Raw genomic sequence first — 23,402 nt, 5'->3', positions numbered from 1 at the left:
ACCAATGATACATCTGATAAGGGAAAATATCCAAAACTTATAAGTAACTCAGAAATGAACACTAAAATAACCAAATACCCCAAACAATACAATTAAAAAATGAGGGGCTAAATAGACACTTCTGAAAAGGACATACAGATGGCCAATAGACATGAAAAGATGCCCAAGTCACTAAGCATCAGAGAAATGCAAATTAAAAACACAATGAGATACCATCTCACACCTGTTAGAATGGCCATCAACAAATCAACAAACAACAAGTGCTGGGGAGGTTGTGGAGAAAAGGGAACCCTCGTGGACTTTTAGTGGGAATGCAGACTGGTGTAGCCACTGTGGAAAACAGCATGGAATTTCCTCAGAAAACCAGAGATGGAACTGCCTTTTGACCCAAGGATCCTACTTCAGAACATATAGGCAAAGGGAAAAAAAACACTTATTCTAAAGAATACATGTGCCCCTATGTTCATTGCAGTGTATTTACAGTAGCCAAGATCTGGAAGCAGTGCAAGTTCCTACCTATAGACGAGTGGATATAAAAGTAGTGGTACACACACAATGGAATACTATGTGGCCATAAAAAAGAACACAATGTTACTCCTCGCAACAGCATAGGACTTAGTACCGAGGACTATCAAGAGAGGATTTGAGTGCTTGTAGAGAATGCTCAGAAAACACAAAGTAGTAACGGTGATGGTCGAAGGGAATGATTGAAATAATGACCCAGAAAGTACAAGGAGGGATCAGAAGCCCATAGTAACGAAGAAGCCCCTTGAGCTAAAGTTGACCATGTGGAGGGGATGGCAGAAGAAAGTGAAGTGGAGGAAGACACAAACTTCCAATCATAAAATAAGTAAGGCACAGGGACATAGTGTACAACAGGGGGAATATGGTCAGTAATATCATAGTAACTTGCACGCTGAGAGATGGTTACTAGACTTACTGTAGTTATCATGATATAATATATATAAATGTTGAATCACTACATTGGACACCTGAAATTAATACTTTATCTTATGCCAATTATACTTTAATTTTTTAAAAAAAGAAGATTGTTTGAATCTTTTCTTCCCTAAGTAAACACTGAAGTGCCTGAGAAATTTTTAAGGTATTTCTTTTTTTAGCAATGCCACATGGAAGAGGAAAACTGAAAATGAGAATTTGTGATAAAGAACTTAAATGTATTATTTTAAAATATACAATATATTGCTTTAGTATATCACAAATACCCTGACAAGCTAAAAGAGTGCATTGGAGGGCATGTTTATCAATAAAAGCTTGTTTCATTAAATAGAATCTTAAACAACTTTTATTCATTTAATTGGAGATACAGGAAGTACTACTAGCTTATTTAATCAAATCATCATCTCACTGTTTCAAGAAATTCCATATATTTACTCATTAGAACAACCTATTGTTTGATAGTTTGGTATACGTAGCAAGCATTGGAAATGCAAAAGTTAAATTAAAAAACAACAACAACCTCTCTCTCTACTCAGGGTATTTGTTCATAAAATAGGTACTTATATAATTTATAAGTACATGACTAAATAACTAACCTAATTATCTTCAAGGCCTGCAGGGTTGCATTTTTTCTCATAATTGATTGTGTAGAAATTGACAATACATGGATGACATATTTGGCCCCCCAAACTGGTAGAAACACTTAGTTTATAATCTGTGGGATTTTTGTTGCTGTTTTCTCTCTCCCCCCATATAATGCCAATCAGTATATTGAAATGCAGCCTTGCCTTTCTTCATTTATTCTCCCTGGTAACATTTGAAGTTTAACACAATCATTTCAGAAAAGGAACATTTCAAACACTCAAAATGGTAATTTTGGTAAGCTTTGTACTCCTGAAAATAACCAGAAGAGGTGTAATTGAGGTGGTATTTAACTTATATGAAACTCACCTTGAAATATCTGAATAAAAACCCACTCTTGTGCTAATACATCTCTACAACTCTTTTTCTTAACTCTTAGTAAGGAGGAAAGCAGAGAAGGGAAAAAAAAGATCTTTGCCTCCAGTACAATGTGATCAGTCGCAACTTAAGTAAAATAGATGTGCTGGAAGAAGAGGGCTTCAGTGACCCAATGCTACCATAGCTGTGAGTTTTCACAGCAGGACCTTGCTTTGGTCTCTGGGATGTGAGGATTCTGATTCACTATGGGTAAAGTGATGTTAGTGGCACATCATTTGTGACTCTGAAATGTAGACGAAGTCTCTGTGACCCTTCTTTGTCCCCTGGGGGAAGGTGAAATAAAAATGTCACATATGCTAATAGGGCTTTCTTCCTTGGACTGTTGTAACAGCCAATCTATAAAGCCTATACACACAGAATATGGGACCTGCAGTACAGTTATGAAAACAGTAGAATGGATCGATTCAAGGCTCGCTCTATTTATCTATCTATCTGAGTAGAGCCCCACTGCTTAGTAGTATTTACTGGCTGAAGCTGAGGAAAATGGTCCTTGATCAGCAATCATATACTAAGAATTCATAATTACCTACATTATCAATATGAATTAATATCAATATTCTTCATTTATAGAACTGACCGTAACTATAATGCCTCTGCTACCAATTCACACTGAGAGGGGAATTTCTAATTCTGTGAGGAAGACAGCAAAACGTCGCTCACCCAAGGTGTGAGATGTGACCTGTGGAGCACTTCACGCTAACAGGAGACTTTTTCCTGGGGTAGGTCAAACACTTTTGAATTCAATTTCACAAGTCCAAATTCAGCAAGTCAGTAACAATGACAGAGGTCCGTCATTGTGTGAAAGGATCCTCCAATTCGCTGTAATCGCTACAAGCTGAGAGAAAGTTAATGGTTTTTTGGCACAGTTTTAGATTTTGGGAAAAGGGAAGCAAGGGATATAAAGTTCATGTTTTCAGTATGACTTGACAGACCTCTCTTGGCTTAAAAAACAAGTACACCTACTATTGGAGATAGGTTCTGTTGGAAAGGTACTTCAAGGCTTTAGAATAAAAGAAGCTTTTAACATCTTGAGACACCAGCTTATATTACTGCATTCTTAATTCTAATGAAGTCATATGAGCTAAATTATTTGATGCACTTTTATGTGGAAAATATGTGAAGTTTCCCTTAATCCTTATACAGAATCCTTATTAGGCAGTGACATATAACGTTAAGATAAATCACAACATTTTTGTGTCCTAAGAAACTGCCTCAAATTCTTCAGCTACTATTCCATTTTGTATTCATCTAAAAGCAAAGATCAAAACATTTAGGGGAAGTAAATATCCTTCTAATGTGATGCAGGTAGGCAATATAATGTTCTAATATAGAACCTTAATGATGGGTATAATGATGCTCAGATCCACCACATGTTTCTTTTGAATATAAAAGTTTAATAAAAAATAACATTGATCCACAGAGATCCTTGTTATTTTCGTTTGCCTCTTTGAATTAATGCTCATTATTTTGAGCGGAGAATAAATCGGATTCCTTTGCAAATAAAGGAAAATTACAGATTTTCATAGTTTGAATAAATATGATTTTAAATACAGAATTGAGTATAATATAAATACCTAGTTTGAATGCATAGTGTCACCATGATGAACTACCTGCCAAGTGTTGAGTGTAGTGACCATAACTGCAATGTGCACTACTGCAAATCCCAAAGTTATGCGAATTTTCAGGTGTAGGAAAAAGCAGAGACTTCAGTAATATTATGGGATGTTGGAAAGGTTAATACATTCATTACTTTCTTCTGTTTGGCCAACGTATTTTCACTAGTTCAGATCATGTCATTCCATGAATTTTGTCCATGAGACTCTAAGAACTTACTAAAGAATATTTTAAATAAAACAAATGATGTCTCTTTAAAAGAAGTATCATTCATCAGTAATTCTAGGGGTAAGAAAAAGTAATTTTAATAGTTTTAAAATTCAGACTGAGTCAATCATTTTCCCTGGTTGGTTCACACTTATGAATTAATTTCTGAAGTCCAGCGGCTTCTGCCTTAGCTACTGATTCCCTGTTCACCTTTATAACAATAAATGCTCCAGAGCCCTGGCTGGTGTAGCTGAGTGGACTGAACTTGGGCTGCAAACCAAAGGGTCGCAGGGTCAATTCCCAGTCAGAGCACATGCCTGGATTGTGGGCCAGGACCCCAGTAGGGGGCATGCGAGAAACAACCACACATTGACATTTCTCTTCCTCTCTTTCTCCCTCCTTTCCCCTCTCTCTAAAAATAAATAAAATATATTTTTAATAGCCTTCAGAAATGTTTCTGTTAAAAGTTCAAGTCTTTGGCCCTGGCTGGTATAGCTCAGTGGATTGAGCATGGGCCTGCAAACCACAGGATCGCGGTTCGATTCCCAGTCAGGGCACATGCCTGGGTTGCAGGCCAATTCCCAGCAGGAGACTCATGAGAGGCAACCATACGTTGAAATTTCTCTCCTTCTCTCCTTCCCTTCCCTTCTAAAGATAAATAAATAAAATCTTTAAAAATTTTTTTTAGAAGTTCAACTATTTGAACTGTGTTTTTAATAGTGGAAAACCTTCATCTCGATTCAGATTTGTCCGAAGCTTGGAATACAGTGTTTCCTCTGTGCTCTGCTGCACATGTACATGAATTGTTTGTTGTTGTGCTTTCCTCGCACTCAATGAATGTGTTTAAGTACCAAATGCCTATTACCCTTCAGCCAGTTTAAACCTAAACCGAAACTCAACCGTAACTTGCTTATGCAAATTAATTCACACGGGGAAATTTGGTTCTTCAGGGAGATTAAAATTCCCACCACTTTATTTGTTAGGTGAACAGTAATAAGAAAAGAAGTTCCCACAGCTCGGACAACTGAGCTGTACACTCCTTGTCACTTATCTTGAGAAGTTTCTTTTGCCGTTTCAGATTTCTGTGGGCTACGATGTTTTAAACAGGTATACTGTAGAGATTATGACAAATCTCCTTTTAAAGAATTTAAGATATCTAAAAGAATTGTCACAACCATGAAAGGTGAGAAACATCAAAAGTCTGTTCTCTCCTTTTAAAACAAAACGACTCTTTCCAGGGGAAACCAAACCCTTTAAGTGGCTGTGCTGTAGCGAATACACCGTTCCCTCACTTTCATTCTCATTCTTCTGGCAAGTTTCCTGGCACTTTATTTTTCTGAAGTAGAAGTATAGACTGAGTTATTTAGATAGTAAGACTCATGTCAAAGTTCTTGGATTATTTGGGTGCTAGATTTGATCAGATATTGGCTGTTTTAGGTTGGGCTGTCATTTCCAAAGAGTTATGTTTACAGCAATAAAATGATTAATACTGAAAAAAGACCAGGCCCTGACTAGGTAGCTCAGTTGGTTAGAGCATTGTCCCAATACGCCAAGGTTTCGGGTTTGATTCCCGGTCAGGGAATGTACAAGAAGCAACCAATGAATGCATTAAAAAGTGAAACAACAGATCCGTATCTATCTCTGTCCTCTAGCCCAATTCCTCTCTTTCTCTCAAAAAAAATAAATCAATAAAAATTTTTTAAAAGGACATGTTCACATAAAAATAAAACTAGCAGTTAATCTGCTCTGGGTGGTGTGGGTCAGTGGATTGAGTGCTGGCCTGTGAACCAAAGGGTTGTCCATTCAATTCCCAGTCGGGGCACATGCCTGGGTTGTTGGCCAGATCCCCAGTAGGGGGTGCACGAGAGGCAACCACACATGGAGATTTCTCTCCCACTCTTTCTCCTTCCCTTCCCTGGTGTTTAAAAATAAATAAATACAGTCTTGAAAAAACTCCTAGCAGTTAATGTGAAAAAAAAGTCAGTTATAATAACTGATTCAGTGAGGTGTGATACTATACAGATGGGGATTGTAAATAAATTCAAGTCTCTCCCTTTCTGGTTGAAGAGAATGTTAGTGATTAAGATGTGGGACATTTTATCCTTCTATTATTTATCCCAGGGTTAGGTATCCCAGAATATCAATATTCTGAACAGAAACTGGAAACGAAAGCCATTATTTTAACTTGGGATTCTCCAAGCAAATCCATTAAAAATCAAAATTGCTACAAGCTCAGTTACTTAAAGCATCATTCAGGTACACCAAGGTTGCAGATTCGATCCCTGATCAAAATCAAAAACCTGTCAAATTTGTATACAAATGAAATGAAAATGTAACAGTTTTTGATGAGATAATAAGCCATCTATAAGTCTCGCTTACTTATACTGTCCGTATAATCTATAACAAAAATGCAATTGTCAAAGGAGAAAGCTTAAGTTTTAAATTAGACCTGTAAACTGTATGTGCCCACATTTCCCAGGCTGTCACTGAATTGTTAATGACAGTGATTTTATAGAGTGAATGTTTCTCCTACCATTAAGATGTCCAGAAAAAAAAAACCTTCATAGTTAGTTTATGGGCCCTAATATAGTTAATAAAGCTAAGCCATAGATACCGAATATTTGTCCAAATAAAAATAAAATATCTATGTGCCTAGTCATTATTAATATAAATTATATTTCAAAGATGTAGACAGAAATAAACTTCTATTTATCACTGTGATGAAACATCAGGACTATAAATTTTTAAAAATCTGAATATGGAGAGTATCAGAATACCTCCTACCTCGGAGGGGCACATGTGTAAAGATAACTAAAGAACAAAGAAGGCTTTGGATTCATTTACACCAACTAAAAGTAACATATATATATATATATGTGTTACTTTTAACATATAAAAGTAACACACATATATATGTGTGTGTGTGTGTGTGTACTGATTATCAAGTGTGCAAAAAGTAATCATCATGGGTAATGGTTCTTTTGTATTTTAACCATCGCCTTCAGTTAAATAATTGACTCTGGATTTTTCATTTACTGTGAACGTGTTAAGTTTTGAGAATCAGCTTATCAAGTAGCCTTTTCTAGAAGAACTAAGAAAAGGTTATTAGCAATTTGTTACCTTTTGGTCTTTTTACTGGTTGTGACTTTACCTGTTTGGCTTCGGTATCTTCTGAAAGGAGAAGGTTCTTCTGGGCTTACTTTTTTTACCACAGAATTTACCATTTCAAAATTTATCTGCATAGTAGTTTCAAAATAGCCATGCCATTAAAAAATCTATACCCAGACATTTTCTCAGGAAAGGAAATTAAGTTAAAGACATTCAAATTATTTCTTAAAAGAATTTCATAATTTAAGCTATGTGGAAGAAATATACGGCTGTGGTGGAAACAGAAAGGAAAAATGTAGACAAATAACCATGGCAAAGGCTGTCTGTTCATAATGAAAACTGTTCAGGTGATGAAATAAAAGAGACAACCTTACTTATGTAGAATAAATTTTCATTCAAACAAATCCAGCCAGAGCAAAACACAACTGAGGTTGCTGGCTTTCAGATGCTTTCCTTGCAAACTTGTTAATTTATATTTTGAAGAACAGCATGACCTTTGATGGTGTTGCAACTCCATTTCATTAATCTATTAAAAGTCCAATGTGTTAGACATTTTTAGCAGGAGAGAAAACACCTTTAAAATAAACAGGGAAATATTTTTCTGTAAACAAAAAAGCATGTTTCAACAAACTGGATAATTCATAGTGTTTATGGAACATTAAAACTTTACATTCCTATATTTTTGGGTCCTAAGTAACAGAGACAATGCAATTAAAATAGAGATGACTATAACACTGTTTTACTATTTCTTCAAATCAAAATTCTTGGATTTGAGACAAATCTATGTTGCAAGACAGCAGAGTCTTATAGAGAAATTTCAGTGAAGTTTAAATTGAAGCATACAAATCATACATAGAAGATGTATCTAACATTTAAGATGATAAAATTTTTAAATATGTAATAATGACTATAAAATTTAGTTTTTATTCACAAAACTTTGTTAATGAGTGAGTCTTTGATTTGTTCAAAAGGAGTCATCACTTCTGCTACTTAATATGCTTTTGTTTGGTACACGAGGTCTGCCTAGAAAAAGTCCACCACTGTTAATATAATGAGAATGGTTTGTGCAACATCGATGTAACTGGCAGGCAAGGAGAGTGGACTGGAATGCGCATGGGTGAACAATGATGACTTCACTGAACTAGTCAGTGCAGGTGGTAGATGCCTTTGAGTGAGCATGCGTACTGTGTGGCCATCACATTCAAAATGACTGAGTGGTAGGGCAACACATCTGCATCTAATTTTGCATTAAGCTTGAACATTCCTCAAGAGAAACTATTCAAATGATTCAGAAGGCTGCAGCTATGGGCAACTGGTGATGGGCAGCTTCATTGACAATGTACCTGCTCATGCATCACGTCTCATGTAGAGTTTTTGGGCAAAACATCCAATCACCCAGGTGACTTAGCCCCTACAGCCCATATTTGGTGCCCTGCGACTTCTGGCTTTTCCCAAAACTAAAATCATCTTTGAAAGGGAACAGATTTCAGACTGGCAATGAGATTTGGGAAACTACGACAGGGCAACTGATGGTGATGTGTAAGGTCCCCAAGTACCTACTTTGAAGGGGACTGAAGTATCATTGTCCTACATATGTTTCTTGTATGTTCTTCAATAAACATCTCTATTTTTCATATTACATGGCTGGATACTTTCTGGCCAGACCACATACACAACACTAACCAAATCTATAACCTACATTAATCATAGCACTTTGGAACATTTCACGCTATATGACCATCATGCATCTAATTCTGTCGTATTGTCATGGGCCCTTTTACTATGGTAGAAGTGTGACAATGTGACATAATCAAATGCACAATGACAAGAGAGACTTAAACTCTATTCCAGACTGTCACTAACTAGCTCTTGTGACCTTGGGCAGGCCACTTCAACAATATTTTTGTTTTTATTAAGCTACTTCAGAAAAAGTGCATGTTGTACAGAAAGCCAAAATTTTCGCTGTGATGGAAAAATATAGTGAGTAAACTAGAGATCCAAGTACTACCTAAGGTCTACAAACATGCATCTCATTGAAATATCTTCACTCTATTTGGAGACAATAATCACGAGAACAAAGGAATATATTAACAGCATACAAATTAAGTATTTTCATCAAAACATCACGACCCATGAGTTACCTCAGCACAGTGCTAATTCAGTCAAATCTTCCTATCTTATCACAATTTGCAGTTTTTCTGCAGAGAAATGTTAACCCAAACCTAGATTCCATATCTAAGAAACAAGTCTGTTCTTTTTCTCCCTTTATTAAAAATCATTTGGGATGCGTTATCTGCAACCACTGCACCCATCTATGTAGCAAAGAGCAAAGGTGTCCCATGGAAGTGCCTTGATGACATAAGGAAGGACATTTAGTTAATTCTGGACTGGCTTGATTCTTCATTTGGAATAAACAATGAAAAAAGATGAAGGGGATTAAAAATAACTGCCCTGCCTAACTCACAGAGTTGACTGGAGTGTTAGTTGATTCTATGTTAAGTCTTTTGTGAAACACAAATTCACACATTTGCAAATGACTATCAAGTTTGTGTAGAAACACTGCAATTTTAAGGAAACATCACAAAGCAGGACAGTGTTTGCCTTTTGTACTAAGCAGCCCTTCGGCAGAGTATGTGTCATCATTTATATTTTTAAGTCTACTAATTTTCTCATGAGATTCATTAAAGAAACTAAACAGGGCCTGCTGCTCTGACAACAGAAGATATTTTTGTAATACCTTCTAATAATCTGGTTCTTCCAAGGGAGAAGAAAGTGTGATCCCCCAGTGGGTGAAACTAGTCGGCCCACGTGATTAACTACTATTACAAAAGTCCATCTGTCAAAATGCTCGATGCTTAAATGCAATTTGAATGAAACAAGACGACCGTTTCATTGGTTAGGGACCGCAAGTGGGGCCAGCTGGGGCCAAAGCCATACACACCTTCCTTTCTTACTTACCATTCTATACTTAAGTGAAACCATAGCCATAAAAAAGTTTACTTTCTTCTTCCAAATACTGTCCTTCCAGACCCATCCTCTCAAATATTGCTTTTTGTGTTCACAGAGAAAGAAAACTTGTAGAAACTTGGCTCTGGTTTCTGAGCCTACTTAAATTAGAACCAAATACTCATTTGGTATTTGAGTATTTGGTTCTAACCCCCCCCCTTAAAAAGGCTCATTGATTTATCCATTTGAGTGCTCCTCTCTTTTTCAACTTAATGACATTCTTATATTTTAGCCCACTATGCTATTGTGTCATTGCATATTTGTGTTATAAAGTATGTTAAATGGCCAGGGAGCGATATTATCTTAATTGAGTGCTCACTCAATTCAGTGAGTGCTCACTGAATTGGAATAAACAATGAAAAAAGATGAAGGGGGTTAAAATTAAGATTCCATGAGTGCTCACCAAAATGTTCTACTACAAATTCAAAACTCTTAAAAGATTACATATAGTAAAATACATTGTTAGATTTTTCCTTAATAATATTTGGAACTAAAAGTTTAGTGCCCACATTGGTGGATGGAATGAATATTTTGGGGGATCCTAAGAGAAAGGATGTAGTGCTGCCTGAGACGTAGTAGGTATAATATCTTAACAGAGAAAAAACTTGTCCCTCTTGCCTGTTGTCACTGTTGTTAGATTCAGAGGAAATAAAATCTCTAACACCCTAAAATGCTGTGAAAACAGATAAAATCTTAGTGCAATCATTCATACAGTTAAAACCTGGTAGAAGTGCCTTTTGTAGTTACTGCAAGGTTCTATTTAAGGTAATTTCGTTCGATTTGCTCACGATAAATTTTTGCTTTAAAGTTTTTGTTTTCAGAAACGCAGCTGTTTCTTGGGTGACTAAGGTGCTATCATTAGTATACGGCATAAGGGAGATACAAAGTGTAATAACGTTTTCTAAGGAAATAGTAAACATTCTGTGCTCCCAGTGTCTTCCTGTTCTTTAAATGATGATGGCTCCTTCAGCTGTCCAGTGCTATAATCTATACTTGGGATTCTAATATTTTCTCCTAGTGAATAAAATCAACTGTTCCTTATTAATGCTATTACTGAGTTTCTCATCCAATTGCATTATTATTATTAGCAATGACAAGTACTTCAAAACATAATTAATGTACATTACATGCAATTATTTACTGGTTAATTGTTCTCACCTTTCGTTGTCATGTCCTTAAAATCTTTACTAAAATTATATGACTTATGATTGAAATTTTGCTGACTTAAACAATATTTTGTTCTATTTAATAGTCCCAGTATTAACAAAGCTCATTCTATTAAGATATATTTATATTGCCTCTAAAACAGGAAAAAGCAGGAGTGATTTAAAGTTATGTAGTTGAATTAGATTGACAGTTTTACTAATATTTCTAATATTTGTTAGATTAGTCCAAGAAATTATATTTTTCTTTCAGTTGCCATCATCCTGAAATAGCCTGATTTTTCACATTGTATTCAATTTTGTATCATTTATGAGTTCTAATGCCATTGTAAATGAACTCAATTTTTTTCCTGATTCTGTCTTAAGGCATGAGTGGTATATTTTCATCAGACTGATATTTCTACTTTCTATAGAGTTTCCATCTTTAGTCTTTGAATATAAAATCTGAAGAGGACTGTTATTTTTCACATTTCTTTTTTTGTACACTTTGGAATTTCCCCCTCCAAAACAGAGATATATGATATTTTGGCCGCTACACATACCTCTTCAGGCACATTAAATAATGTTAAGACTAATGAAATCCAAGGCAATTTTGGCAGACAACCAAGTTCATTTAGCACTTACAAAGAACATTTTAATCCAATTGACCCTTTTGTTTCCTGGGATCCTCAAGTTGCCACCAAACAAGCTCTGCTGTTGTCATTAAGGCATAAGAGCTCCGAACAGTCTAGCATAGTTTCACTTGGCAGGCATTGGCTTGTGAATTCACAGCGAAGACGTGAATCCCAGCCTCAAAGTGACCACGTTTTCAGTTATCGCTCTAACCTTGCCCGAACCACACTGTGCCTGGGAACACACACAGTTTAAACATTGAAACTTGACTGATGTCCACAGCTGCTATCAAAGTTGTAAATAAATGGAGCAAATCTACAATACCCTCCCCCAAGGCTCTTTTATTGGTGGTGGTGGTGGTGGTGCTTCCCTGAAAAATGTCAGAGTAAATAAATAAAAACAATGGATTCAAAAAAGGTCAATAAAATGGAGCTGGCCATTTTATTCTGAAATCTGAATGATTAATGGATATTGTTGTTTTCAGTAATTTACAAGCTATTATTTTCGAGGTCTACAGTAGCACGTAATTATTTTTGGCTCTATTTGGAAAATATTTGTAAAATGTTGGTGAGCTATTGATACTCCATGGCCATTTGTTTTCTTTTGGAAGTAGTACAATTATATGTATACAATGCTGGCAGAACAGAGTTGACTATGTAATGAATAAGCAACTTATTTTTTATTCTGAACTACAGTTTTTCAATGAGCTAGCTATACCAAAGATTAAAACCAATAGTAATATCCACAGGCAATAATTGTAATTCATTGTAATTTTTAAAAATTTCACCCTTTGCAAAATAGCTACATCTAATTCTTTTTCTTTACTCTGTTACCTTTTCGCTTATTTCACATTTTCCAAGCTTGTTTACCAGACTCAGAAATGACCCTTTCTGTTCAGTGTGGTTTGAGAGGCTGAATTTCAGATCCTAAATTCTGAATTGGAATCTACATTTTAACAAGATTTACAGATGGTTCGTATGCACATTAAAGTCTGAGATCCGCAGGGATACATTATAACTTCCTGGAAACTGAATCTTAAACTAACAAGTCATCAGAAGTGAGGGTGATTGATTAGAAATTTTATTTCTTCCTAACATGCTTTTACTGCTATGGCTATTTTTGTAAGCAATGGCCTTATATTCCCATATTTGTTTACTCTTGTCTGCAATTATGAGTCATCCATTCAGGATCCATACGCTATTCAAAGGATTCAAACTCCTTCAAATAATCTTGCTTTGATCACATTGTAAAATAACTAGCTTTATCTCCTGGGTATTAAAACTGAGTTCGTGGGCAAGAAGATAATGCAGCAAACAGATGAAAGTTTAAGAAATGAATTTTAAATCTATCCCCAAATATATTATTAAGCCTTCAGGAAAATATAAACTTCAGGCTTTAGTTTAATATGCATTTGTAAAACATAAAAGCATCCTTTGAGAAATGTGTATGTCTTGCCATCATAAGGAAATGGGCTTTTGAAGTCATTTTTTAAATTATATTTTATTGATTATGGTATTACAGTTATCCTAATTTTCCCCTTTAACCCCCCTTCTACTCAGCACCCCCCACTCCCTCAGGTCAAGTAGTTTTTAAATACTTTAAGTATTTATATAATTTAATGCTTTGGTATTTTGATTTATTCTTCATGTCAATACTCCCTTGCAGCAGCTATTATAACATAATATGCCCAATATGGTGGTTTTTAATAATCTAAATCCAAAACAAGGTGTGGAAAACGTAGTATTTTCTCCATCTGAGCCACACTGGGAAATCGTCCAGGTTAATAATGCAAAGAAAAAAATAAGCGTTGAGACCTGGACCCTACTCAGTGTAGTGTAAGAGACCAGCTGGTATAATATTTGTTGAATTTAATTTAATGTGACTATATATTATTTATTTGGTTGTTGTGGCCACTCCTTATTTTTGACCGATCAGAATGTAAGCTTCTCAAAGCAAGTAGTCCCTAAAATTTGTCTATGGGCCGCCCTTCACGACCCTCCACATCTCAAGCATTGCAATGGTGGACAAGCAACAGGTTTTCCATTAGCAAGGGGTAATGGATTGATGTGGTAAAACTGGTAACACCTGCAGAGCCATGGGAAAGGGGGAAATGCTCTCTCTCAGTCTACTATTGTTTATAAAACCCTGCATGAATTTTTTTTTTCATTTGAAAGCTCCTTGATATAATTTACAACATCATCATTTTACTTTTGGGAAAACTGTACTCCAGGAAAATGAAGTTATTTGCTCAAGATCACCCTCTAGACGCTAATAAAATATAAATCATAAAATAGCGTTTATACAATTTAAATAAACCTTCCGCTCTCACTTCCCATGTGAAAAGCTACTGGATAAAGAAGTTTATAAACCTAGCTACAACAAACAATGATTTGCATGTTTGGAACTTCCTGTCATTTTGCTTGATATGATACTTGCCTATGCAATGGATTCCCAAAAACAAATTGCTTCAAAGATGGCATGTCAAATACCATATGTATGATGTCACTTATATGTGGAATGTAATGAGCAAACTGAACAAATGATGAAAACGGGGACAGACTTATAGATGGAGAGCAGGATAAAAGGTGGGGGGTTAGGTGTGGAGGATCGAGCAAAAAGGAGTAAGGGCTCCTGGACACGGACAACAGTGTGGGGATTGCTGGGTGGATGGGGATATAAGGAGGCTAAATGGCAATGGGGAAAATATAAAGATTAAACCAAAAAGATGGCATGCCAGAAGAAAATCTATTTTAAAATCATTGGCAAATATACTTTAAAATAAATCATATATGAAAATATAGATGCCGTAAAAGAAAATGAATTAGGCTCTAACACTAAATATTTGCCACATGAAGTAAACTTAAACTTTATGGAATGTCACAGTGATGGGTCATAATTTGAATTCTTCTTCATAAATAAAATAGAGGAAGTATATGAGCGTCTATGATTGTGTACTGTCAATATGACTGTGAAATGTCAATAGTCCTGCTATTTCATTGGGTAACTTGTACAGGGTTAGTACAAAAAGACTAAACAGGAATATGACACAAGTCGCCAGTTCATTGATAAACTTAAGTATACTTGAATACACTCATCTTTCAGATTCTTATTGTTTAATCCAGGAAGCATCTCTGTTTTTTCTTGTTTTTCAGGGGGTGTTACACTCTGATGCTTGAGAATAAATGTTCACAGAAATGAGAGCGAGGCAAGGCAGAGTGCTGAGAGGCAGAATGTGTGGAGACTGGAAACCAACAACCCACTTACCAAGTGAAAAGCCAAGATGTTTCCTGCCTGACCTTCTGTTTCTCCCAACAGACATGACCATGATTTTTTCTACTCAAAGTCTTTTATGAGACTAAAATAATATATTACTTGTAAAATTATAAGACATAGGACACTATACAAATGAAAGACATTAAAGAGAACAAATTCATACAAGTATGGCTGAAAACCATTTTTTTGTTTTTATTTCATATGACAGCAAGTGGATTGTAAAAGTATCACAAGTCTCGATGGGCATTCTTGTCACTTAAAGATTTAAATGTGAAATGAGTTTCCATACAGTTTCATTAAAATTCATCAATAAATTAGCTCCATTATTGTCATCCTAAAATATATTTCACACTAATCAAATACTTGCGTTGAGGAGAGAAAAATCCTCTCCCAGGATTCATTCTTTTTTTTTCTCTTCTCTGTTTCCTCAAATCTTTACCATCATAAAGTGATTAGGTCGGGGAATAAAAACACTATTTCAGACCTGGTCTGTAATGACTAATATAGCCATTGTCACTCTTGGTTTCATACTTTATTACAATGATTTGATGTCTAATGTGTTTAGGACAATTAAAAGGGTGGCTTACGTCCTTGACCAGTGGAGGACTTTTGGGAAGTAATAGCAGCATTTAAGATTTCTGCTAAGCCAGTCTTCTGATTGGAACACGGTCATTGAAAAAGGCTGTTCATATTTTCATGGTCTGATAACGAGAATGCAGTCTTTCACAGGTGTAACCAAATCTCAAAAGATATTTTAACCCCCAAAGACCTTTCTGCATGTGACAAAAGTGTGCTTTACACTCCATGGCGCATAGGACGTGAGTGTTGAGGGATCATGGCATATTGGTCATTTGATTATTTTTCTCCTAGGAAAAGGTGAGCACATTTTAGGGATAGCGCCTTCCGAGTAAACTTCTACTGGAAAGTAACACCATTTCAAACAGGACTGGATTAATTTAAACACCTCAAGCCAGTCTGAAATATCAAGGCATCTTACCTAGTTTTCTTCATTCTGGACAATGAATGGTTAATAAAGTCTTCAGACAATAGAACTCTGCTCAGAGAATAACACGCAATTTTATAATGTTATAATATAAAGTCAACCTAAGTAAATGTACTTACATATTTTATTTTTCCCAAAGGTAAAATGTACACTTGGCATTGATAAAAGAACGAACGTACTGCCTATTTTTATGGCACATTCTTTCTTCCCTGTCCTGTTCCCAGGGGTACTCAGCCAACTCCACTACATGTGGATACAGGGACAATCTGAGAACTGCCCCTTCTCCACACCTCAAAATACAACTTTCTAAGAATGTTAAAACAAAAATGAGGGTCCCCTTGCCTCTGAACATGGACATAGTTACTGTGTACGTCAGTGCGAACCTTCTTTGACCAGGCCTTAAAATCCTGTGTGTGGAAGGGATTTGTACATTATACAAATATTTCAATGTCAGCCATTATGACTGTCCCACAAAGCAAAAAGCAGAGAGGAATAAAAATAAGAAACTTCTACTGAAAACATAAAGGGAACAACCCCTGGGACGGGGACACACCAGAAAGAATGGGCTATGCAGAGCGATGGTCTCGGGAGTGTGTGGTGAGAAATTCGGAAAAGGTGGGACTCCAACTTTTAAACCCTTAGTTGTATCTGAAGAAAAGCAGACATTTGCAGGCACCATAAAAAGTCTAACAAACCTGAGGAATTCCACTATAAATCTTGTTTGAAATAAAACAGCAAAAGGCACACACAGACAGCAAGAAATCTTGTGAGGAACATTTGACAAATTTGTGAGTTTGATGTCAAGGGTCATTGGTCCCTTTTTCTCCCCCTTCTCTTTTAAAGCTTCTTTGAGGTCACGGAAGAGAAGGAAGGTCCAAGATGAAGGATGAAATGGAGTAGAAATGAGTGGAGAAATGACCTAGGTAGGTAAAGCAGGGAAGAAGCAGGAAGACAGATTGACAAGAAGGGGGAAAACAATACAGATACAGGTATTTTTGCCAGAGGTTAGGGGGGAGGAAAAGGCCAAGGTTAAGGGCCCCTGACTGCTGGTGGAGAGAGCAGAAGTGGGCAAGTGTGGGAGAGATGGCAGGAATCAGGGAGATGTGTGGGAAATGGGGTGTGCCGGAGTTAAGTGTACTTCCAAGCAGCTGAAGGTGTTTATTCTGACTGCCGAATACTAGGAATTCCGAAGGCTCCTGGGGAAGGGGCAGTGAATAGTATCAAGTTATCAGTGACTTGCTGATTACAGCTAAAGAGAAACAACAATAAATGTTCTTTCTATTGTGTGTCATCAACTGCCCAATTTTCTCACCCCCTTTCATTGTTTCTAACACCCCTGCTTTAAAAATCTTCAAAGGTAGCTTTTGTCTACCAAATAAACACATACCTCTAAACTCCAAAGTGGGATATCAGACCCCAAGATCTGCCCTTACTTAGTTGTGTCAGACTTTGCCAGCTCCACTCCCTGGGTAGCCACTTCCCAGGGATGTCTATTTGTCAAAGCCACAGACACACCCCTTCTTTAGGAATCTCATCTCAGCCTCTTAGCACAAATTAATCCATTTCTCCAATATGCTCAATTAGCACCTTTATCACATTGTATCATAAATTTGTGAGTCTCCTGGCTCACAGGAAGCTCAAACCACCTTTTCACGTTGTCTTTTGTATTTCTGACACAGTAGGTAATTAGTTAATGTTCATAGATTCTTTGGTGAATCAGTAAATGGATGACACCTTGATACCATATGTGAAGAAACATTTTTGGTGAACATGATGTTTCAAAATTTCAGCCCCTGAATTTCAGAAAACCCTGGCAGCCATTAAAGCCACAGTATTTCATCAATGTAGCTTAAAGCCAGTACTTTATATAAAGTCTCTTAGTGGGTGTGCCTCTCCTCCCTTCCCAAACAACTTCATAAATCCTGGCTAAAGTCCATTGTGGACTGCTTGCATAGAGGAGAATTTTCTGTCTTTACAAAATCCATTACCAGATTTCTTCCTATCACCAGCAGTCTGTAACCAATCAGGAATTTCTATTTTCATACAAACAGAAAAGTTTTTCCTGTCGAGAGAAGAATTAATGTGAAACCTGCAATCCCTTCTGCCTCGGCTCCCAAACCAAAACCCACCATTACACTTGGTGGCGGGGGGTGGGGTAGGGGGGGGGTTCATCCAAATCTCATTCGGGTGGTTAAAATTTTCAACACTTAGCAAAGGACTGCAATCCAGAAAATGAGTGCTTCTGCTAGATCTAAATGTCCTTCTCATCCCTGTATTTCAAAGGCACAGCTAGTTTAAGTTTTAAGGTGTGTGTGTGTGTGTGTATGAATGAAACTTTCCATTAAAGAGAAAAGAAAACCTTAGATTTACAAATTAGAAGAATACTTTGCTCCTGTGCCATTTTCCCCAAACCTCCCAGCTGCCTGCAAATCAAAATACAACAGGAAAGCAGTTCATAGCGATGTCCTCTGAATGGTATTTCCTTGGGAAGGTCAGTCAGACCCAAGGCCAAGCTGCCTGCAGGCGTCCTGCCCCAGTCCCCTCCCCCTCTTGCCCCGATCACGGTTCTCCAACTGCGCCTGGTAGTCCTTCTCCCAAGGCTTAAAAAAAATTTGTCCGTAATCAGGACAACAAATTAGCTTCCAATTCGGGAAAGCGGAAGTCATTCCTTGAAACAGAAAGAGCAAACTTGGAAGGGAAACCGCAGTGGGTTTCCCATTTGTGCATCTTGTCTATTTGTTGCAAGTGACTTACAATAGTAAGTCACTACTATTGTATTGTCCTTACAATACAGAGATCGGTGGCGTCTCCCCCCGCGGCAGCGGCTCCTACAATCTTTGTGTCCCAATTTGCAGTCCCTTTTTTCAGTTAAGGGAACTCCCCACGCCGCGCCATTGCTTTCGGCTGCCCCCATCCCCCACCGCACCATTTCTATGGGAAGACGACCCTCTTTGGCTTCTAGGGATCTTTGTTGCTGGCTGAGGCAGCCTCGGGGTTTGGAAAACGCGGGTCTCCACATCCCCCTTCCTTATCAGCAGGGCAGGAGAGAAAAGAGCGGAAATTTAATATTGCAACTATTATTTCATCGGACGAACTTGCCCTCTAAAATGCCGCTGAACAAGTCAATTCACAAGGTGCAAGACAAAAAGGAAAGGACGGGGGCAGGGCAAAGGAGGAAAACGGCTTGGGAAGCCCCGAAACCTGCGTCTGATCCCAGGGTTCGACACCGGCCACTGCGCGGCCCGGCCCGCCGTGGCCTCAACGGCCTCGCGCGCGCCTCCCGGGAACCGCGGAGCGAGGAAGGCGGGGCCCCGGGTACTAGCGCGGGAAGGTGGCCGAAAGGCAGCCACAGCGGCTGCGCGGAGGGAGCGCGCTGGGGAGGGCTGCCCGGGCTCCCGGCCGGGGCGAGCAACCGACCACCGTCCTGGCCGTCGAGCCTGGCAGGGACTGACATCATCGCCAGAAGGAGGGGGGCTGCTGGTGCAAAGGCGACGGGAGAATGCGGTTCTCGGGCCTCTGGCAGAGGGGTTCTCTCGCCCCTGGGCCAGCGCACCGCAGTGGCGGCCGGACTCAGACCGCGTAAACTGTGCAGGGCAGATCTTAATTCAGCAAGAGGAAGAAAGGTATCTTTACATCTCAGCACGTCCATCTCGGTTCCTTCTTCAACACCTCCCGCGCTTCCTCCGAGGAACCAGACAAAGACAAGAAAGGGGAACGTGTGTACGAATACCATCACTTCGACTTGCTTTCAAATCCGCCCCCTACCCCGCAACACACAAACCAAAGGACAGTCCCGAGGCTGATATTCCAGCTGTAATTGTGCGAGTTTATTTTAAACAAGACTGAGAGTGGAATTCCATTTACTCTGTACCGAGTTCATAAGGTTCCCGCAAGTACCTTTTTCAGTCCCACGTGCTTTAACCTTTTATGGGAGGGGCTGCGTCGCTTCACTCGTAAAACGGCGCTACCTTCTCCCGCGTCGTGCTGTGTTTTGAATTGTTCTGTGCACGCTCCGCAGGTTGTTTCCTTGCTGCAGTGCTACCACCTTGCTAGCCGATCTTGAACACCGTCACCCCCTCCCCATATTTCCTGCCTCTTTCCCTGCCTATCTCGATTTTAAAGACTTTGTTGTCCACACTTTTCCTCGTACAGAAACAGGTCCTATGTTAGGTTTAAATCCCATCTTTGGACGTTTCTACATAAGTACTTGCTATGGTTTTGTTCTTTGTGTTGAATTTTCTGTATTCTTTTGTCCTAGCCCCTTTTCCGTCCATCCTCGCTTTGTGGGTGTGTGCCGCAGTGGCGCAACTTTTGATTCCCAGCCCTGCAACCAGCCTGTTAACAGAAAGGCACCCGGCCCGGAAATGCGAGGGTCCGCGCACAGACGCGCACTCACACGCACTCCATACACACACATCCAGGCGCCCCGCACCCCAAACCGCAAAGGCAGCCAAAGCAGCGAAGCGCGAGATTATTTATATTGGAAGCCAAGGGGCCGGTTTCAGCTGGGCTCTAAAATTCTTTCCTGGGGGGAAGAAAGGAAGTGGTTCCCACTCTCGGAAAGGCGCAGACTTGCAAGCCTGGTCTCCAAACGTGCTCTTCTAAAGTCTCCAAGGGACCAATGCGCAGCTACGCGCTGTTAAAAAGTCACCTTTTCTGAGGACGCTCTTACACAGGGCCGTTTTCTTCGCGGAAAGAGGCCGTTTTATGGCCACGCGCTTAAAGAAATAATTCCTTTGTGGCTGGATGAATTTTTTTTTATTCTATACTGGTAAACGCCATTCACTCATGGGATAAAGTGCTAAGGGATGAAAAGCCATGTCTTCAGAGACAGAGGAACCCTGTTATGTTCCCCTACGCTCTTAGAAAGTAATTTTTTCCTTTTTGTCAATAAGAAAATGATGCCGTTTTTGGTTTTTCTCCGCTACGCGATGGTAAGGATTTTTTTTTTAAATCAGCATAATTTTACACACCTACCATATCTCCACCTACATCCAGCAGGTGCTGGCTGAGCGCAGCCCGGTAAGTAGGGCGGGAAGGAAGGGCGGGGAAGCGAGCGCCAGACGGAATGGCCCCGGGAACCGTGCGCGCTTCTTGTCGCGCTGCGCTGTGCGTCTCTCTCCGCAAAGGGTCGGGTCCCCAAGGGTTGGAGTCAGCCTGGCAAAGATCCAGACCCGAAATCCCCAGAGATAAGAGCACAGCGGGGCCCCAGCCGAGCGAGATCCGAGGTGGGCGCTGCGCTCCAGGCATTGCCCCTCAGCTCGGACCTCTCCGCGAAGGTAAACCCAGAGGGATCTTTTCTCAGTACCAGCGCCAATCGTAAGAGTTTTTCTCAGCCTCGCTGAAGCTAGCTGTATTTGTTTAAGTGAAGGGCCTTTCTGCACCGCAATGTCGGGGAAATTCATGCGCGGACACTTTTCTGATAGAAGTGAGAGTTTTGGCAAAGTAACCAAGCCAAGCCCAGTGGTGATAGTGCTAAAAAGATATTCTATATGCGCTCATCTCCGAGGTTTGCTCTATCTCTTACCTCCAGGAGAGGGTAGGGGGAAGGGAGGACAGCAGAAGCGTCTTTAAAACCACTTTGGTCACAGTCAAGCCCCCAGGAGCAGGCAGCAGGAAGTCGGGGAGCACTAAGTGCGGGACTTACACGTCACATGCTGCACTGTGCTCTGGCACCCGACCGGATACTTACCCGGTGATTGTAGCCTGTATAAGTAGAGTGAAGTGGAGCGAGGGAGAAAAAGGCAAAAGAATTCAACACCCGACGGAGACTGCGATTACTGTAGCGGGTTCTACCGCTACAGCTCGCAGTGCTCGGAGCAGCCGCTGTTTTGGAGGTTGCCTCGGGGGTTGCTCCGGCCGCTGGGGTGACCTGGGCTGCCAGTGCCGCTGCGGTCGCCGCGGGGGTCGCGACTGTCCCCTCCACTCTTTTCAGCTTGCTTTCTGCTTTTCCGCGCGGGCTGCTGTGTGCAGCTCAGACTTACAGGGGATCAGGTTCTCAGACGCTCATACTAACGCTCCGGCCGCTAGGTGCAGCTCAGACTTACAGGGGCTCAGGCTCACAGAAGCTCAGACTATAGCTCCTCCCGCTCTGACAGAGCTCTGCACCGAGCCTGGGCCGAGCCAGCCCTTTTCGTGGCGAGTGGGAGGGACTAGATGGAGGGGGAGAAGGGGGAAGGAAGGGGGGTGAGCGAGTGGAGCTCGGGGCGCACTAGAGAGAAGTGAACCAGTGCCTGGGCTGCCTGCTGCGAGGGGATGGCGCATCACCAACTGCTGGGTACCCCCTTGTGGCCCCCCAACTCCCTGCACCCTACATCTCCTGCCGCTCTTGGGGGTGGCCCTTCCCGGCTGGAGGGGAGAGGAGGAGAAGGGCGGGGGAAGAGATGGAGGTTAGCTTTGGAAGTTACTGTTCGCTGCCCGAGAAGGCGGCAGAATCCGTGCTGGCTGCACACTCGTGTTTGGGACCCGCTACTGGGGAAAAACGCATGGCTTTCAGGATGTCCGCTTTGCAGAGCAAAAGCGAGGGCATGCATTGCTCCACTCAGGGCAACGCTAGCTGCTCTCTTAGGCTTCCCCTGAAGAAGTTTAACTCATTCACGTTATGTTACCGAAGTTTTATTTTTCTTATGATGTGTGCTTCTCTCGTGATCCCGCTGGCCGCCCTGACTCCAGCTAGAGAACGAGCATCGAACAGCTCCATTTTCTCATACAAAGGATACTTAAGGCAGTCTAGTGCAACCAGGGGCCAAAGCCCGGCCAAGCCGCAGTTGGAGCAGAGAGACTGTGTGATACCACACTGAACTGTGAGCCAGGGCTGGTACCTCGTTTGCCTTTCACGTTGATCGTCTGGGGACGGCGGGGACATTAATAAGGGGGAAGATCTAGCATTTGGCTACAAGAGAGAGCAACTATCCAGTAAGCGTTTAGGAGGTCGATGGCTTCAGACTGCTTTAGCGGGGTCCAGTCGCTTCGCTACCGGGGGGCATCAGGCAGCTTCGTGGGCGTGGACAGCGCGTTTCCGAGGTAGGAAAGGATGCAAGAGAGGGAGGAAACCAGCCCGGAGCCGCAAGGCTGGTTGGTGCCCGCCAGAGCACTCCAGCTGCCTAGTCGGAGACCGCTGGCCGGGCGGGCTCAGGGAGGCAGAGCGGGGAAAGGTCTCAAAAAGCCACTAAAGCGACCAGGAGCAATGTGGCTGGTTTATGTACGGCTTGGATGGGTCGCAGAAGTAAGAGTAATTCCCCTGCCCCTGTCACGGGGTTAAAAGCGAAAACCACAAGTAAAACCTCCCACTTGATCCACTCTGATTCTTGCTCCAAGGTGCAAATCCTTAAATTTACCCAGAGGCCAGAGAATGAACCAGGTGCAGGACTTTACGGGGAAAATACATTTCCGGTGCTTAACCAAAAGAAAAAACAAACTTTCTAAGGCTTGCTTTC

The 23,402-nt window shown here is 40.3% G+C and overlaps 1 protein-coding gene across 1 annotated transcript in view; it reads right to left on the bottom strand.

Annotated features, from left to right (window-relative positions):
* PCDH11X (protocadherin 11 X-linked) overlaps positions 1 to 22,495 on the bottom strand; it is a 408,939-nt gene extending 386,444 nt beyond the window's left edge. The window contains exons 1-2 of the mRNA XM_037037357.1: positions 22,374 to 22,495; positions 21,659 to 21,929 (exon numbers count right to left, since the gene is read on the bottom strand). Coding sequence (XP_036893252.1) covers positions 21,659 to 21,929; positions 22,374 to 22,495 — 393 coding nt within the window. The remainder of the gene's footprint in view (positions 1 to 21,658; positions 21,930 to 22,373) is intronic.
* Positions 22,496 to 23,402: the final 907 nt, after the last annotated feature.

Source organism: Sturnira hondurensis, unplaced genomic scaffold (assembly GCF_014824575.4).
Source record: "Sturnira hondurensis isolate 20B ecotype Veracruz unplaced genomic scaffold, ASM1482457v3 Scaffold0022988, whole genome shotgun sequence".
Taxonomy (NCBI): Eukaryota; Metazoa; Chordata; class Mammalia; order Chiroptera; family Phyllostomidae; genus Sturnira; species Sturnira hondurensis.
Note: the sequence above shows the minus strand (reverse complement) of the source record. Positions and strands in the feature narration are given on the sequence as shown.